At 40.9% G+C, this 19477-nt stretch overlaps 1 protein-coding gene across 4 annotated transcripts in view; it reads right to left on the bottom strand.

The window, feature by feature from the left end:
• EPHA3 (EPH receptor A3) overlaps window positions 1-17068 on the bottom strand; it is a 233655-nt gene extending 216587 nt beyond the window's left edge. For 2 of the 4 annotated variants that reach the window (XM_064522258.1, XM_064522262.1), the window contains exon 1: window positions 16826-17068. In XM_064522258.1, the coding sequence (XP_064378328.1) occupies window positions 16826-16913 (88 nt within the window). In that variant the 5' untranslated portion in view covers window positions 16914-17068. Of the gene's footprint in view, window positions 1-3939; window positions 3958-16825 lie in introns of those variants that run through there. The other 2 variants (XM_064522272.1, XM_064522267.1) reach the window with 2 other exon arrangements.
• Between the last annotated feature and the right edge of the window lie 2409 nt (window positions 17069-19477).

Below are 19477 nucleotides of genomic sequence, written 5' to 3'. Positions count from 1 at the left end.
TGAAGCAAGGCTTGCAGCTATAATAGGAAATACTAATAAAAATTCAGAAGTTCACTTTTTGCTTTTGTGACTACAAATTCCCATAGATTATGCATCTCCTGGATAAGACTGATGTATTTGTTGTGCATTTGCAATACATGGTGGTGAAGGAAGCCTGACTTGTGAGGTAAATTCCCTGGCAGTAAGTTACCAAATCACTCAGGAGTAGACTTTAGTTTTTATTTATATATATTTCTACACGCACACACTTTAAGAGTAAGCTTTGTGCAAACATGCTTGCAGCCACTCTGAAATTTATAAATTCAGTCCAAATTCAGTCTCATCTGGAAAAATAAACAGGGGATACATTCACAGCCTGGTGGTATTCTCCCTCTCCCCACTTACTGAACAGCCTAGCAGTTACAGTCTGATCTAGAGTCATGATCACTGTCCAGGTCTCTCATATACCTCAGTAACATCGACCCCATATATCCTATCTCTCAGAGAAGGTCTCAGTTCACAGGTTACAGAGTATTCCTGTGGAAAGCACCCACAGGCAGTAGGATAGGGCTGTTTCACCCACCATGAGGGGCAGTTAAAGCCTTGGTGGCAGCCAGACATCCTGCACCACGGTGGGTACCCCGGGCACCAGGCCACGGAGCCAGTCTCCCTGCCCTGCCACCCTGTCTCACAGATAAAGTATTTTACAGCAAGTGGAACAGATGTAAAGCAAACCCTCATTCCAGCACACCCTATGAGCCAAGGAGGCTTGAACGTTAGCAAATGAGGTTCAAGCTCTTTCTCTTAAAGGCATTAAAGGCAAGGATTAAAGGCAATGATTAAAGGCAAGGATTTTAACCATGGCCTTATACTTCCTAGCAAAGTAACTGAATTGGAAAGATACAGAGGAGCTCTGGTAGATCTCCCTCAATCCTTCCTGCTTAAGCTACTCCACTTGTGTTAAAATATACTGGGATCAAATCTGTCACAGTAAGAACAATTTTTCAGCCCAAGGAAGACTCTCCCTGACTAGCACATTTCTTTCAGACACAAACTATTCCTTCCTAGATGGTCCTATAACTCCACACAAATAAAATACCATGTTGTTGCACAATCTGCCCTCTCCTCTTCCCATTATTGCAATAACAGTATTCATGTATATAAGAGCATTCACAGCTCATATTGGCCTTTTAACTGGACAGACTGAACTAACAAATTACAGAACAGCTAATAAAATTAAATTCTTACCAGCAACATTTTCATTATACAACTGTGCTATGCACCATAAATGGAATAAAGGTTGAGCTTCTTCCTCTATATGCTTCTTCTCTCCTTCATTCCACCTTCCTTAGGTGGAGAACCTGAGGGAGACCTCATCACCTTCAAACAGGAGCCACTGGACAAATTACTCTATCACGTTCATATATGTTTTGCTACAATTTAAAAATATTTAGAAAAGAGAAATTCACACTGACTACAGTGGGCTTGTAGTTCAGATATGAGTCAGAGCATCCAAAACAGATACCTAAAAAGGGTGGTATGAATATTCCCATTCATGACAAAAAGCAAGGCAAAAACTATGTTCCAGACCTGCAACTTTATTAATAAAGTAGTTTTGTGCTAAACATATTGATCGGCTTTTGTACTGCACATGCTTCAACTTATTCCATCAGTTTTTATTTATGCCAGAAGGAGCAAAGGTTGCCATGGTAAGTAAACATTTTCTGTTTACCATAAGATCTGAAAACCTAAAGTTCCCTCACCTATCTAGCCACACAGTCGCCACTGACTGTAAAGATCTCCAGTTACTCCTTTTTTGTGTGTGAAATGTTGATAAGACCCAGAAAAAAATTACGACACCCAAAGAAAGAAACCATAAGTATAATGACCACCTAGACAAAAGGAGTGTCTGTCCCTTTACCTTGCATCTTTATCCTTTGCCTAAGAATCACATAATAGGCATGTAGAAACACACAGCAGAGTCCTTGACTGCTGGAATTGTTTATAATCTAAATGAAATTTTACAGAGAGTACTTTATCTCCTATTAAAAAGAAAAAAAACCTTGAAAAGACTTATTCTCATGTACAATTCTTTAGTAATATCTAAAATGAAAAATATCTTTCCTTTTGGGTGGTCACCTGAAAAAAAATCCCCCACCCCCGAAAAAAGCTTCTATGATACTCATTTTTCCTTTGACTTCAAGAGAAAGTTGTACATCTCAATAAAAGCAAACAACTAATACAGAGTTTATGGGCTGGGTTTATGTGGTCTCAGGCCCTGACACTAGGATACGGAAGGGGAAATTATTACATTTTGTCATCATGTGTCCTACTATCACTTATGAATCTGGAAATTGAATGAGAGAAGAAAAAAATAGCAATTTCCCTACACTAAGATTGAAGGAAAAAAAAATGGATTAGATATTCATCATCTAAATCTTTTTGCGAGGATTGTTAGGATTAGGTGAAAAAATGTAAAATTTTACAGATGCAATTGACCCATATGATTACTCAGCTCAAGTGATTTCAACTCTGTATGTACTCTAGTGTAACAAAAGGTAACATATTTGATTCACAAGACTGATGTGATCAATTCCTGAAGTGTAATATGAAGAGATATAAAGTCAGACCATCATTAGCCAGCATACACCAGTACCGCCCTAAAGGATTTTTCCACATACAACTGAAATTAAGTGAAAACCCACATTTTAAAGTATTACAATTGCCCATAGCCACATATTTACCAGAAGAAAGGGGGAATGAGAGAGAAAGGGCTTCTAACCCCTCTCGTCCTGTGCAATGTGTACCTCCAGCCATGAGTTACTTGCCACAGCAGCACAACCCTCCCCACTACTCCATTCAATAACTACATCCACTTTAATGACACACAGTAGGTTACTTAACATGAAGTAAATAGTTCAACTTAAGAAAAGACAAAGAAAGAGATCAATGCTATTTCATATGGCAATACATTTTCTGATGTTGCGAGGTTAACAACCAGGTACCCAAAACTAGTCCAAAGCAGACCGTGGCTGCATAAACAGTTACAGCTCAGATATGGCCCTAACTTCAAGGTCTGATTATCGACAGCTCATATATTTAAATGGGAGCTTGGCAAATAGAAGAAGAGGGACAGCCAGAGTATCATGCCCCCACAATAAAGCCAGCAACTCTTCTTCCTTCCTAACTGTTATTGCTTTCTGGAAGAGAGTAAAAATGTTGTTGTAAAAGTCAGGCCACTTGAAGGACAATCAGGAATTTCAAGCTCTTTCTGAAGCTTATGCATCATGTACTATCTCAGACAACTCAATTGCATTCCTTATATTTCCTTATTCTGCAAAAGTTGTTTGAGTGTCATTCAGCTAACTCTTACAAAAATCTCTGAGGTTGACCAGCCAGTTACTATGGATAACTCTTATGGCAGCTGAGCAGTTCTGCTGCCACAAACAACTCTTTCCTATGAAATGCCTTAGAAAGGATCATTGATTATACTAAAGGAGACACAAAGGAGTTCTCATAAAACAGTTTAAAAAAAGATCAAGAGCTCTCTAGTAATCACAGTGTACTACACTGGTTCATATCATGTAAATAACTTGCTTTTAAACCAGTGGCAAGTACTAGAGAGAATGTACTTGTATTAAAATATTGCAGTGCTCTACAAAGTAAGGAACCACCAGTTTTAGCTTTGAAAAAAATCAATGACTTAGTCCTTTCACACAACAGCCTTGCTCACTGTACTGCACGACGCAGCTATTTCTGCCGTATGGCAACATACCGGCAAAAAAGTCTATTCTGAACACGTTCTCTCTCTTGCCCGACTATTCTGGCCTTCAGAGTACACAATTTTAAGAGAAAGCATGACTAGTTTCCACAGTACACATTTGTGCCATAGAGGTAAAGATGAATCTCTTCCCAATGACTGGAACAGAAGCATGCATGTGAAATGCAAAGCTCACTCACTCTCATTTTCCTGGCATCCAGAAGAAGATGAATGAGGGCTCAAGCACAATCTGACATCCAGGCCCCCTCACACTATCGGAAATTACTTCCAGTTTGAGAGTGATGGCAGAGGGCCTGACTCTAGGCTCACTAATAGCAGGTTTTATCAGGAGTAACGTCACTGAAAGAAAAAGAACTGTAAAACTAACAGGATACCTGAATACAGACTGAAAGCGGCAGCATTTCCAGGAACCCGTAGAGTAATGACTCCTACACTGCACTGAACAGTGTAAATACATTCCCCAGTAAAAAATAAACAAACAAATGTTGTGCCAGGTAGAACCAGCCAGAGTTAATCCTTACTTCCTAAGAAACAGGGAGGAAAGCTTGCTAAGAGACAACTTTCAGTATGTAAAGCAAAAGAATCTACAAACAGCAACTTCAACACTAAGTATTTCCAAACCACATCTTACACACAAAAAAAATACAGAATAATAACCAATGAGCTAAAATATTTTTTCTTCCAATAATTAGCTTTGCCATTTTAAAAGTTTAAAAAAAATCTTGAAAAACAGTATTTTGTCTTGTTTGGTATCAAACTGTCAGTTAGAAATACACTAGTTATTGAAAAAATGCTAACAAATGGGAAAAATTAGATTTGCTATGTGACTAAAAAATGGGGAATGCCCATAATTGAAATGTGTCATACACTTCTGAGAAGCAAAGAAAATATTTTGCGGCAAGAAGTTAGCCAGGATTTGGTTTTGGGGTGGGACAGAGTGGAGTCAGTGTAAATACTGATGTACATTTTTAGAATGTTGGCCTCCTTCTGGCAAAGACAACTTGCACCTGGATTTTTATGCACCTATGAGTGCAGATTTGGGTGTTCTCAACTTTCCATTACCCCATGAATAGCAGAAGTAAAGTAAGGAGAGCTGCAGCAGATCAGCTTTACATCTCTGGTTTACTCTGAGGCTAGAAACACCACCTACAAACAGACAGGCTGGGCCTTGGCTAGGCCAAGGTTATGCCTTGATGTACTCGCCATGATGAACACCTGGGATCAGCTATCATGCCAATGCAAGATTTGCTAAGGTGTGCCACAAAACCCAAACAAACAAAAAATCCAGTAGATTAGAAATTACTCCATGAAGCAATGATAACCAATGATATGTTTGTTTTCATGGAAGACTATTCAACAATGAAACATGGTTCTAGCAAGCAGATTTGGGGCCCAATTTGCCACTTGTTAATTAATAAAAAAATCAACTCTCCTGTGATTTTATGGTCCCACATTTCTCCTCAACTGTTGTAATGAAGATGTAATTATTGTTGCAAATGCTCAGAAGGTAAATCACCTTAGTATAAGAAAAATCACCTTAGTATAAGAAAAATCTGCTAGATCCCCATGCACTGGCTCTGCTTGAGGCACCCTAGGAAGCAAGGTGATACTATGCTTCATAGCATAAGTCTCCTAAAAACAGCCAGTGGAGCTTTGTAATGCACCCCCAACTCAGCTGCCAACAAAGCGTGGCCCATTTACTGAACAACTCTCTTTTTCCAAATGTGAGATTTCTCAGGGAGATTTCTGCTACAGCTCAAAGCCAGATTACAGTCCTTCGAGAAGCATAACACTGTGAGGTCTGCACTTTCAACCCTTCTTGCCTATGCCATTATATTGTACAATACAAATATGATTTTGTGCAGAACATTCCAAATTTGGCAACTGTCACGTTCAATCTGTGGTTAAATTGCTGACTGAAGAGCTCTACCAGGGCAGGGGGGAAAGAAGAACAAATAAGGGAAAACTAAAGTGAATTAAAAACCAACTGCCCTAAAAATGAGCACAAGGTCTTCACGAAAGACACCGGATAGCCCAGACCTCCATTAATTAAAATATTTGTAAGTAATTTACAAACTATTTCCAAATCTAAAGGATTGTGTTATAAATCTTAAATAAAAAGACAAAAGACTAGCAATACTAGACTGTCAAGTTACACTATGGACTATTACTTATATAGAACACGCTTACTTGCTACTAGCCTCCTAGGCCAGTTATTTGACAAATTCTATTTTTATGGCAGTTGACTTCAGCTTTTGAAGAGAAAGAGTTTCTTTTCCCTCCCAGATTTTACACTTTTCATCTAACAGGCTCCCTAACAGCTACTGCGGCCAGATTCAGGTAGCTTGGTTCTTTCTGTGAATGAAGAGTGAAGCAGCCAAAACAGGAACCTTATCCTACGTTTCTCTCAAAAAGCTGCTGTAAACGAGGGAACGCAGTACAGCGGTGACCAGTATAGGAATGACTATAAATAAAGGCACAGACTGTAAACTGCAAGAGCAGAGCAGATCAGGGCGGATCTATGACCGCACAGCAATCCTCTCCCTGCTGGCTCAGCACAGAATGAATCCTGATACAGCTGGAGATCAATAGCACATCCATGCCCCCTTTGCTGCGTCTCCAACTGTGCTGGCCGCAGCTGCCACCGTACACACAGCGCACCCCAGCCCAACCGTCCTGGCTCTTACTCGCCTGCACTCCACATGCAGCACAAGCACTCCAGTATCTTCCTCCTCTCACTGAATATGAAGCCTGACCACAGTAAAGGGACAATACTATCTCAAGTCTCCTGAATAGGCAGGACAATGACAACGAGGCTCAAAAATATAAGCCTCACCTGAAAGGTGTCAGAGCACAAAATGTCACAACTATATTGTTTTTAAGCACACAAAATTGGAACCGATTTCACAGTAGACCAGAAAATTACTTAAACACTTTGCTGCTAGAAAACTTAGGAGTGTTGACTTAACACCAAAAGCCATTCCCCTTCATCTCATCATGGAGGGAATTCAAGCAATAGCTACAGCTATGCAGAATAGGTAAGCTTGGAGTTTACCTTCTAGTCAATCTGTATCAAGTCTACAGGGATGCAGACATACTCAAACCACATAACTTAGCAACTTACAGAAGCTACACTTTCTCTTTACAATGACCGGAAAAGGTAGACCATTTTCGCACAGATGATGATATATGAACTAGCAGCTCCCTTGTAGAAGTGAGGTGACAAACCTGCCCACTGCTTTTTCTCTGAGTACCTGTCTGCAATAAATAGTCAGTTGCCCAGTCCTTGCCCAGTTTACAAGAGAACATTCTCATGGATGAATGTAATCAAAACAGATTTTATTTCTTTTTTATTAGCTTGAAACATGAGAGTTCTCTTGATATTGTTAAAGCAGTGTAAAGCTCAATTTCCAAGTATGCAAAAACATATGACTGGTGGGCTGGAATGCAATGTTTATCAAACAGGCCTAATAAGGTTTCAGTTTTATTAGGCTATTTCCTGCAATTTGATATATGCCAGCTCTTCTCATTAAGACACAAATATAAAAATTAAAAATAGATTATCCTAATGGGTTCCAAATTACTACGTCGCCTTCACTTCTTAGCATTCTTTTTTTTAAAAAAACACCAATTCCTCCAATGGTCTTTTACCAGTATCTCCTACAAAAGAGGCATAAAACCCTTTCGCATCTGAATTATTTTTCAACTGAGCCCACATTCAAAACCAAATCCTCCAAATCTCATTCTACTCTACTTCTCTAGTGTTAAATCTGGCATCAGCAAAGCATAATGTTAAATGTGTAAATGCAAAGTCAGAGACGCCGTGTTAGAACAGAATTTAAACTGGAAAAACCAAGCTCACCCTTCTCAGGCAAAAATAAACAAACAAACTACAGATGAGATTCGGTTACTTCAAGACAAGCACCTCCTGCCTTTCAGCAGCCTAGGACAAGGTGCGTCTCTCGTAGATTGTGTCGCATCAGCCAGTCCTCCTGGGTGCCCCAGATCCTCACGGACACATAAGACACCACTATGTGCCTACGTCTATGCAACCAAACCCAACAACAAACGTTACCGAAGTTATTTCAGTAAGAGCTAAAGCACTTCTCAAAAGGGCTTAAGCACATTGCACAACTGAGCCTTTTAATTTCTGCATTCCTCCCTTGGGGAAAAAATAATATTCAGTATCCACCGGAGTTTTGCAGAACTGGGCGCTCTGTGGCTCTGACAGAGTTGGGATCTATCAGATTGTCACAAAGACCTCCATTTGGGAAGGCGTCTGGCAATTTAAGGAAAAAATATGGCATTACATCAAAGCACAGTGTCCACAATTACTGAAATTAAATTGAGAATTCAAAAACTAGTAAGAAATGCTCAGTTTCTAGAATTTTAGACACAGAGAAGTGTCCCAGAAAAGACATCCCAGCATGTGCAGCATCCACAACTAAAACAGTTCCTAAGTTTACAGAAATTTTCTCCACTTCTGCAGTTCAAACATATTCAAGGTCCTGAAATCATCAGAAATTACAGCAAATAATCAACAATGCCTTGATGACAGAATTTGTTGAGATTGGAGTGCAAGACCTGTAAACAACTGTTCATTTGTTAAAAAGGCCGCGATACTCCCAAGTGAATCAACTTGCATCATGCCAAATTTTAGGGAAAAAGAATTGCTTTTAAAAAATTTTTTTACATGGGGCACATAAGAACAAAAGAAGAACAACCCCCCCACAACTTTTTCCTAGTTTGAAACACAGAAATTAAGACCTGTAAAAGAATTCAGAAAATCCTGATATAATATATTCAGAAAGTCACCTACACAGGTGCATCCTGACAGTTTTGTCAACCTTTACTTCTCTATAAGACTCTTATGAAGAGTTTCAGCTTGAGTGGCCTACGAAATGATTGTGTCCTTACACAGCTACTCCACAGATAAAATAAACCCACAGAGCAAATGACTAAACATCTTGGTGTAAATTGGGGGAGAAAAATGCCAATAGCATAAGAAATCTCCTCAAGTGTCACACTGAGAAAATCAAGATGCTAAAACCAGTTTTATTTTCCAATACAGTGATGTCACCAACATGATATTTTCATTGTTTGCCAGGTTAACAGAATTTATGGAGGTAATTAATGCAGAACATGTGTGCTTAGCTATCCACATGAAAAATGGAATTGCCCCTGACTTCATCTGCTGCCTTTGCAACCAAAGCCCTAACATCTTTTTTCACTATTTCCATATGTGAGAAATACAAATATTTATAACAAAGGTAAATGCTTAAGTGACTGTTGTATTCTCATCTACCCATAAGCCAGTTTTTCAGGCCTCTATCTTCTGCTCATTCCTCTACTGCCATTTCCTTCCCACAAACTGCTCAGGCTTCAATTATTTTGCACAGACTAAGCACATTCCTCATGCCTCTTCTTCACCACTGCTTTTCCTGGTTAGCATAGACAACTTTTTCTTCAGGCTCTTGAACACCCTCAGTCCTGCTTTAACTCAGCCTGTCACCCAGGTTTTGGGATCAACACAGCCAACTGATTAGGGAAAAGTAATGTCATCAGATGAGTAATTCTTTTCCTTTGTCTTTTCTCTGGGAAGCTATAGGATCAAAGCATCTCCTTTCTTCTAGTAAACAGCATTTAGTAAAAAGGAATGGACACGTGGTCATCCCAATCAGCAGGGAAGAAAAAGATGATCTTTGCCTTCTACTCCATACTGCTGCATGTCAATTTATGAAAGGGAAGGGCCAGAAGAAAAAGCACTGGTATCTAAGAAAAAATAAGTATGGGTAGATGGAGTGGGAGCAAGAGAGACTGATGAGGTTTCCCTACAGTTGGGTTAACCTGTAGGGTTTGGGTGACCACAGTACATTCTCAATAGCTGTTTTCTGCTTCTCCAGGAAAACTGACCTCTCACCATTGCCAGCACATTTTTTCTCTTAGGTAAATCATCTTTGGCAGAAAAATATTTGCAGGATAGTGACCTTACATTCTCAGGATGTATTCAGACATAAACTTCTTAAGTGTGTGTTCTTCACTGCTGGTCATAACTTTTAATGCTGGACAGACATAATTTGCTTTTCCCTTTTTTCTTTAAAAAGGGAAAAAAAAACCCTAATACAGAAAGATTAAATAGAATGGTAAAAATACCTCCACTCTGCCTAAATTGCAGTCTGTAGAAATGCACCACTACTAAAACATAGTCATGAAGCTTACTAATGTAAACAAAGCTTAGACTTTCAGGGAGGCAAGGAATTTCTTAATTTGTGCTTTGTTCAGCGTTTGGATCATTGTGAGCAACGAATTCTAGGTTCTAAACAGTGACATTAACTGGAGAAAGTTTGGATTTTGGTCTGATTTTGCTCAGATTCAGGTCAAACTTTCACTTTATCTCGCTCAACCTCCCTCCTTCCTTAATCCTCCTGCTCCCCGCCTCCCAAACTCTCAGAAAGCCTTGCCTCTCAAAACATCAAATAAAGCAAAAAACCTCTAGCTTCCATCTAGCTTCTCAACAACTAAATCAAGAAGCCCAGTGTCAGTCATTTTCTGCTATTTGTTACCGAGCAAAGTTTGTGGGAAGCCTACTACGGAGCAAAAGATATTTTGGTGCTTTAATTACAAATTATCTAAACAGTAACTATTCTCTCTAGTTTTTCTACAAAACCATATAAACTCTCTCAGGCACCAATTTAAAAGACTGTTTTTTAAATTATTGTCTTCGTATGTGCAACAACTCTATTTCAGCAGTTTTTCTGTTATAATTTTAAAAAGCAGACCAATGCAATGTGAACTTCTGCATCGAAGTGTAGATACAAAAACAGTACGAGAAACCAGCCATAAAAAACGAAATCACCATTTCCACAATATATTACACTAAACTGCCCTGACTGAACCTCAACATTCATCCTATTGTTTGCTTAATTGCTAGTAAGTTCCAGCCACTGTTCGTTTGGGCTGCTATTATTCTTTCATCAATATTTTTCCAGCAGATTAATGGGATTTTCCTCCATATTTTGCCTGAAACAGCAGGATACAGTAGTTTATGAAAAAAAAAGGAGGGTGGCACTAAAGTTTCTGCTTACAGTGTGTCTAGTTTAATAACATCTCTGCAAGTTTAGGACTGTATGGGCTGGCATTTCATTCATTCTACCTGCCACTCTCACAGACTGGAGCTCTTTGTCACTGTCCTGAGACTTCTTTCAGACAGGATTACCTTTATTGCTGTATTTTTATTTCTGTCACCCATTCACTGCAAAAATTTAAAAGCAATCTTCAGTCCGAGGGACCCAATTTCCATTTTGCATTGTTTTCACACTGCTAAACAATATTTGTGGTAGAATTTATCAAGCACTTATGAAACTAAGAAGCACAAGGCTACCAGTGGGGAATATGATCCTAACCGAGCAAATTACTACCATGTTCTGTTTCCAAAATTACACCACGGGGAGCTTGTATCTCATCTTCTGAATTAAACTATTCTCTGTTAACTTTTGGTTCTTCTTTAGAACAGTTTAAACATAAAAAATAAAACCTACCGTTCTAACATTTATGGAAATAAGAACAGTTGTAGCACTTGAATGAATTTTTAGCAAAATGGATTACTTAGTAGCAGTAGTCATAGGCATTTGTACACAAAATAATCTTCCATTTCACTGTATCATTTCTTACTGCAATTCTCCTCCTCCCTAATAAATGTTTTTTTCGACAATGCTTTAACAAATGATGCTCTTTTACATAAGAAATGGAGTACTGAAAAAAAGACAAAAAACAAAGAATCCCTACATCTCGTTCCATTCTTCAGAAGCTGGAATTCTCTTTCAGAAAGGTGATGGGTTTGTGAAATCCCTTTGCCCCAGCTCTGAAGTTTTATCTAATGCTGATAACTCTAGACTAGTCTAGTCAATTCAGCACCTTAAGATACCGATGCGACTATTTGTGTTTCAATTCTAGCTCCACTGAGTACACCTTTGAACTTTAACAAGTGCGAGGACACGATTATGTCTCTTTTTACTTTTCTTTTTTTATTAAAGAAAAATCAAATGGCAGGTACAATCCATCGTACCTGCATGAGTTACAGGAATCTCCTAGAACTAAATCAGGCTCTGTATAAAAATCTGCAGACTCTACTCTTGTATTTGGTAACAGCTCTGTAGTGACCCTCACTGGTGATACAATCCAGAGCTCTGAAAACAAGAAAATGAACACCTGCATCTGTATTTCTGAACTTTCATCAAGTGGGGATTATAAGAACAAGGGCCATTACACACTCTCCTAGAGGAAAACTTACAAATTTTGAAACAAAATCAGAAGTAAGCATACTAATACCAATTTAGTTAACTCCTGTATTTGATAAAAACAATTAAAACTAATTTGCATATTTTCCCAGATGGGGATGAAAAATTTAAGCTCAATCAGAGCATGCTCCTGATATGCAAAGATTTCACGTAAACAACTGTTAAACTTAGCATACCAATTATCTGTTTAACAGTTTTCATTCTGGTTGTGCCCCAGAAGCCTTATTTCCAAAAGTTTAAAATACAGAACAAAGTTTTTACAGGTTTCTATGCTTTGACTGGTTCGTTGGATACATGCTGATACATGTATCCAAATTAACGGCAATGAGAATTAATTGCAGTGCTCTGTTTGGATTTCTCTGCATTTCAAACATCTGCTTTAAGTTTGTTATAGACAACATACTGATTTTTCTTTTTAGTATGCTGTATTGAAATCAGCAGTAAGTCAAGATAAATTTAAGTGACAAACAGAAAAGAAAATAAATTTTTCCACATGTTAGAGCCTGCTATCAAAAACTGACATAAAATGAGGAATTTGCTCAAGTTCATTTTCCCGTTACACAGCATTTTAAAACATCCTGGTGTGAATTTTAAAATGTGCTCATTATTTGTCTAACCATACAGCCAGGGATTAAGCACAGAAGTCCTGAATAAGATACAGCTGTATGAAAAATAGCCCTCTAGCCCCTCATGAGTTTTAGCTTTCTGAAATTAAATTTTAGAAATGCAGTATATTAAGATTTCTAAACCTACTTTTAACTTCTTTTAAACACTGAACAGAAAGCTATAAGCATCATTAGGAATGATACATCAGGACATGCTCTGACCTAGTAACACCTGACATACAGTAAAATAAGATTTGCAAAAGGCATTTTCCCCATACAATCTGTTTTGATTCTACTGAAAAGTTTCCAGTATTTCCAGCATTTCCCAAAATTATATGCAAAAGTTGGTCAGACATCTTCTTCCACATGCAAACACTGCATTTTTCAAAAACATGTCAACAGCTGTCATTACTATAAAAACACAGTAAGTCGTCTTTAGTGTTGTTAAGCATTAACAGAGACTTGCACTGATAAAATGGTGAATTTAATTGTACAGTTATGCACAGTTCTGAGATGGTAATGAGTGGCTAAAGATGAAACCACATCTCTAAAACCAATATAGACTGAAAATAAAGACTGATTAGAACCTTCTTGCTGTTAACCAAAACAGACACTATTTGAAAACAAGTACTTTAAGCAGATTTACCATATTGATCTTTTGGTAGCTATGGTCACACAAAATTAATTTTATGCTAGATTGAGAGGTTACAAGAAGTTTCCTGTCTGCACAGTCAAAATATTATTGAAGCAATTCAGGTTGTCAGTAAAAGCTTAAACAAATTTGCTGATAATCCTGTTAATGACCCAGGTCAAGTGTTAACTGTTGTGGGTTATAAAACAGTGAAATTAAGGTTGCTGGTACCCTCAGGCAGGCAGTATAGTTATAGGAGAGATTGAGAAAAATTATTAAATTACAGAATTATATATATATATATATATGATATAGCTCATGCAATTTCTTGATACTATAGGAATCGTTCAGAAAGAAATTTCATCCTTCTAAGAAAAACCCACAGTCTTCCCTCCCTGAAAAAATATTCAACAGAATAGAATAGCAGAACATGTGGTTTCTATGCACATACAGGGTTCTGTTTGTGACTTGAAACTTGAAAAATTAAATGTTAAATCTTCCTGACATTTTCCTGCCTCTCAGAAAATGGCACACATTTCACCACTGTACGTAGATAAATTTGAACTTTAGAGAACCTTTTCGAACTTCTGGGATTATGTAAGTAAAAAGCATGCAGCTTTGCAACAAGCACAGTGGGTTGCTTAAAAAACAAACTTAGCGGAAAACTGTAGTTTTGACAAGAAAAAAAAACTCTACATAAAAAACCTTTTTGTGATGAAGCAAATTAACAAATACTCAAGTACTCCAAAAAACCAGATTGTGTTTAATAATACAAAGTGAAGTAAACCAAGAGCTTGCCTTCACCCCTCTCATCCTTTTTTCCCCTTCCTTGCATCCATTCCCATTGCAGTATTAGTGGCTGTCAGTTTTAATACTGATCATAAATGTTAATTGTAGTTGTATTTAAAAAATAGAATCAACTCTTTCAAGTCAAATATATTTAGGAAACATCACTAGTAGCCCTGAACGTACTCCTGTAGCACATCTACTGCAACATTCACGTGCCCCCCAGAAGTTACACAAAACTATATAAATGCACTAAAAATGAGCTTCAGCTTTTGTTAAAATACTCCATGAGGAGATGTTTAACAGTAGTTTTATGTTAAGGTATATGAAAAAAGCACAGATTTTCATCTATCTGCCTGTATTAACATTCTCTATCCAAAGTATATCTTCTTCAGTCTCAACAATGGGCGGTGGGGACTTCTCTAAATATCCAGCACAGAAATGCAACAGAAACATATTTCCTTAGTTTTGTTGCGGTAATTTAAGATATCGAAAGTAGGGAAGAAAGTGAAGGGGTGGAAAAAAAAGATCATTTTAAGAAGGAAAGCTTGACCTTCTGAGGTTATTTAAAACTACATGTTAACGCTTGATTGTCACACAAATTAGTGTGTCGGCTAATTATAATAATTCAGATTCCTAAATGCACAATATCAGCCTCAACACACTGTAAATAAATATGAAAACTACACTGCTCTTTCCTAAATGAAAATTAAGAAAAACTTTAAAGTTACTCATTTTTAAAAGAAACTGTCAGTGTTCCTTTTTTTAGAATGAATAGCAAAATACTTTCAAAAAAGTAAACATGCAAAAGCAGCTTATTGTCTAGTAACTGCATTCATGTTGTTGTTTTCATTAGCCATTTTGAAAATATTACTGATACTTTACAAGTTCTTGAAGTAGAAAGCAGGGAACAGAAGCAGTATCTAGTGAAAGCTGCTTTGGGCAAGCATGCTTAATGCACATTCTGTATGGTACCAACATTTTTCTTCTTTCTCAATTCTCAGTGCCAGGGAGCTTAAACAACGAAATAAAAAGTGGGTTTTTTTTTTTTTTTTTGCAAACCTGAACGCTCTAGTATTTTTGTTTTTTCATAATCAGTGTTAGTTTACAGACTGTGTCTGTCTGCCACTGGCCTGGAGGCAGAGCTGCTCTGCTAACTAACAGGAGCACGTACGTTTCCAGAACGCTTTGTAATAATAAGACAAGAATAATCCTCTACTAACATGCTTGTTTTCAAACCAGAAAAATCATCTGTGAAAGGTGACAATATTTATAAAAACAGTATATATCTAGAGAGTGACTTAAGAGTGAACAACTACTGAAAACATATTCTTTTAAGTAGCCTTTAAAGCGCTGCCTATGCAAAATATATTTACATAAAATGTACAAACGCAAGGTACTGTGGCTTCTTTCTAGCAATAAAAACAACTGACTTAGGATTACCCAGAATTTGTAAAGTTCTAATCTTTTCCTATTTGCTTTTATATTAATTTTTTCTTGTCACAATGATTTAACGCCATAAGCCCGCTGCCTTATCCCACAAGTAGCCAGAATATCAATAAGCACATCAGCATTATCCGTACATGGGAAATGATTATTTTAATAGCTTGTGTACTTCTCCTCCACACAAATGCTACGATTTGAGCAGGTGCAGGGATTTTTTATGACTGTTTGCTACTAGAAGTTCTTCACAACCTCCGGCCTCTAGATTTCGTCAATAGAGACGATTACACTGGACATTCTGGTCGCACTGACCGTGTCTGCTGTGGAAGCAGGCAAAAGCTGCATTTCTTTTTATTCACGGGGAACGGACAGTTGCACTTTTTCTAAAAAGTATTTCAAGTACTTTTCTCAAAGAGTGTCTAACGGGCACATTTTTTTCTCCCGGCAATCTAACATGCGTTTTGCTCAAACCTCATCTGAAAAACTGCCCTAGGGAGAGAGAATAAAATACTCATGCTTTGTTTCAGAAAATTTACACACGCGCATGCCCCATCTTAACAGGTTAAAAACTGACGTGAAGAAAACGCTACGGGACCAAAAAGACGTTTTACAAGGGAGCAAGCGTGCGCTCGCGGTTTTTTTTTTTTTTTTTTTTTTTTTTTTTTTTTAACGTTAATTAGAAGTTTTGAAGCACGAGACCCATCAAACCCCATCCCGGCACAACCGAGTTACCAGTAAGGAAGAGGGGGACAGGAGCCCGGCGTCAGCCCGCCCACCGCAGCTGCAGTCACCAGCAACTGAGCCCGGTACCTGGCGCTGTCCGCGCTCCCGCCGAGGCACGCAGCAGCCGTTGGGCAGTTGGTCCCCAACGGTCGCCGCGCCCGGTCGAACTGGCGCCTGCGGAGGTGCCGCCGCGCTGGAATTCAAACCGCCAGCACAGACCGCGCGCCGCCTCCGCGCCCGCTCCGCTCCGCGCCGCGGGGGGAAGCGCACCCCGCCGAGGCCCGCGCGCCGCCCCGCGCCCGCGCAGCGCGCTGCCTCGTCGCGGCCGGCCGCGCAGCACCGGCGCCGCGCAGTTACCTGCCCCCTCCGCGGCGCCGCCGCGCCCGCGCAGCGCCAGGGAAAAGCCAACCCGCCGGCCCCACGGCAAAGCGGCCGCTACCGCCCGGCACCACCTTAACGGGGGGAAGGAAAGGAAAAAAAAAAAAAAAACAAAGCGAGAAAGAAAAAAAAATAGCAGCGAGCGCGGAGCGGGTCTCCGTCCCCGCGGGACGCGGCGGGGCTCGCCCGGTCCGCGGCTCACCTTCGTTGCCGGGCCGGGCAGTCAGGCGCCCGGCGGCGCGGAGGGCAGCGCCGAGGAGGAGCAGCAGCAGCAGGCGACGGCGGTCCATGTCGGCGGGGCAGCGCGCAGGCAGAGCCGCATGTCTCCACGCCGCATGCCACCGCTGCGCGCCCGCGCCGCCACCATGCCCCGCGCCCGCCCGCCGCCCGCCTTCGTGCGGCCGCCGAGGAGGGGCCCGCCCCGCCCCGCCGCCGCGCCGCCCCGGGCCCTAGCGCCGCCCGGCCCCGGGCCCCGCGGGACCCCTGCGCCGCAGCCCCGACCTGCGAAACCAGCCTCGCTGCGGCGGCCCCGAGGGGCGAGGGCTGAGGGCGCTGCAGCGCTCCTCGGCCCTGAGGGCACCTTTCCTGCCAGGTGACGTGGCCCAGAGCGACTCCGCGAAAAGGGGAAATATTTAAACAATACGGAGGGCAAATATATATTTTACTCCCAACCAAAGCGTTGCACCCGCTTGGTTTGCATGCGCACACTGATAGGTCTTGCTCGGAGGTCCCAGCCTGGCTGTGGTCAGCGCCAGGCTGAGGGATGGCTCCTGGCACGGCCTCGCCGCATTGGCGGGCCTAAACTGCCTGGTTTAGCCCCTCAGGTTTGCACTGCACTGAAGCGAGTGGAAACGTAGCTAAGTCAAACCACAGGAGAGAGAAGGCCACGGGAGGTCAATCTCCTTGCTGTACTTGCTCGGAGCCAGCTTGGGGTGCGACGGTTCCTTCCCTTCTCCCGCCCGACTTCCAGGTTTGATGATTCAAGCAGATTAAGAAACAGTTTTCACCAAATCTGCTGTCATCTGTTGTTTCATGTCTCCAACCCTCCCTTAACTTATGCTTGTATTTAACCTCTATCGTCTGGTATTTCCTTGGTATTTGCGATTGGTTGTATTGGGCAGTGGGAGAATAAGGAACAAGAGAGAAGGCAGGGGCTCTTGCGCAGGCTCCTGCAGGGGCAGAGTGGGGTGGTCTGGTCTGGTCTGGTCACTTGTTTAACCCCGTACGGCCCAAAGAACGGCATCTGAGCAAAGATTAACACGCAGAGAAAGCAAACTTAACATATTCTGAACAGAACTTCATTCCCATCCTCCTTTGCCATTCCCTAAGTCTCATTTCATGACACCTTTTCATTTTTCTTTTTTTTTTTTTGGCAAAGATGCTTTCAACAGCAAAATTTTCTGTAAAAATGCCCAAATTTCCTCAAAATCTTACTCTCTTTACTACTAAAACCTCTGGGATTTTCTTGTTGTTACCCTTTCCCCAATCATTTCTATCAGACAGCTGTCTTCCGTGCATCCCCTGGTATAGCAGAAGGCAGTCTGCTATTTAAAAACACTGCTAAATTATTCTCAGGGCTTCTAGTTTAGGTCTCTGTGGAAGCCACACCTTTCTGTTGGGACTTTAGGTAAATATTTTAAGGTGGAAGAAAGCAGGGAAGAAAAGAGGGTGGAGAAAGATAAGAAAGCCCTGAGCTAAAAATATTTCTGCTTTCAGTTAGTGGAAAAAAGGTATTTCTAAAGAAGCAAAGGGTGGGGGGGAAGGGATCAGTTTTCAAGTCGTGTGCGTATGAAACATCTGCATGTTCCAGCTCCAGCACTGTGAGAGAGTCCTCCCTGCTTCTCACTGCCTCTCTGGGAGCAGGGCACCAGGCACCCATCGGGGTTTTACCGCCCAGCAGTGGTTTGCTGGAGAAGAAAAAAAAGCGAGAGGAGAGGCAACCACTTCCAACTTCCAGAGCTTGCTTTTGTCCTCTGGGGAAGAGCTGCAGCACTCAGCGTTTCCTTTCCCACACTATTGCTTTGTGAAGCTCTTACAACACAAGGCAGAGGTGGGAGAAGTAATGTCCTAGAGTCCACAAGAAGTAAATATTCTCCAGCAGGTTCCTGGCAATAAATAGGGGTGCAGCAGACTGTCAAATCTCAGAGCACAGCCCTCTCCTTCCACCAGAGCACACCGTCGTCCTCACCCTTTGAGCCACCCATTGGCACTGTCACAGGGCCAGCTCCACAAAGGGATCGTCAGTGGCAGCCCGTGTCCGAGCGGGCTGGACCCCCACCATGTCCCACCTCTCATATCACGCTCAAAGTCTGGATTAACCAGCACCCCTCAATGAACTGCATAGCACACACTCAGCACAGCAGCCGCTTTTCAACTGCTCCCAAGCCTACAACGCTATCAAGCCCTGGGACGACTCCCCAAACTCCAACGAGAAGCATGTGTCTGAGGGAAACCTCTCTGATCTTCTCCCACTGCTGCTATGGCATTATCTGGCATACCAGTACAAATCCAAGTTAAAAAAAAAAAAGAGAGACAATGGGGCGGGCAATACGATGGAAAGAAGCTGTGAAGAAAGCATTGCAGAAAAGATAATATGGGGTCCAAGCAGTTGTGCTGGTAAGATGATTTAAAGCATTAATGTCACTGTTACCCCCTTCACTGGTTGGTTGTAAGAAAACAAAGGATGGATGGGAGGAGCCTCTATGTGGCTATTTCCAAGATAACAAAAGGGTGGCCAGGTAAAGAATTTGTTAAAAAATAAAAAGGTGAATGGGACAGGGGAAGGAAGGGAAGGAACAAACTGATGGAAAAGGATCAAATCAAGATACATAGAGTAAAGGACAGCTTCTAAATT

The sequence above is a fragment of the Dromaius novaehollandiae genome, chromosome 1 (assembly GCF_036370855.1).
Source record: "Dromaius novaehollandiae isolate bDroNov1 chromosome 1, bDroNov1.hap1, whole genome shotgun sequence".
NCBI lineage: Eukaryota > Metazoa > Chordata > Aves > Casuariiformes > Dromaiidae > Dromaius > Dromaius novaehollandiae.
Note: the sequence above shows the minus strand (reverse complement) of the source record. Positions and strands in the feature narration are given on the sequence as shown.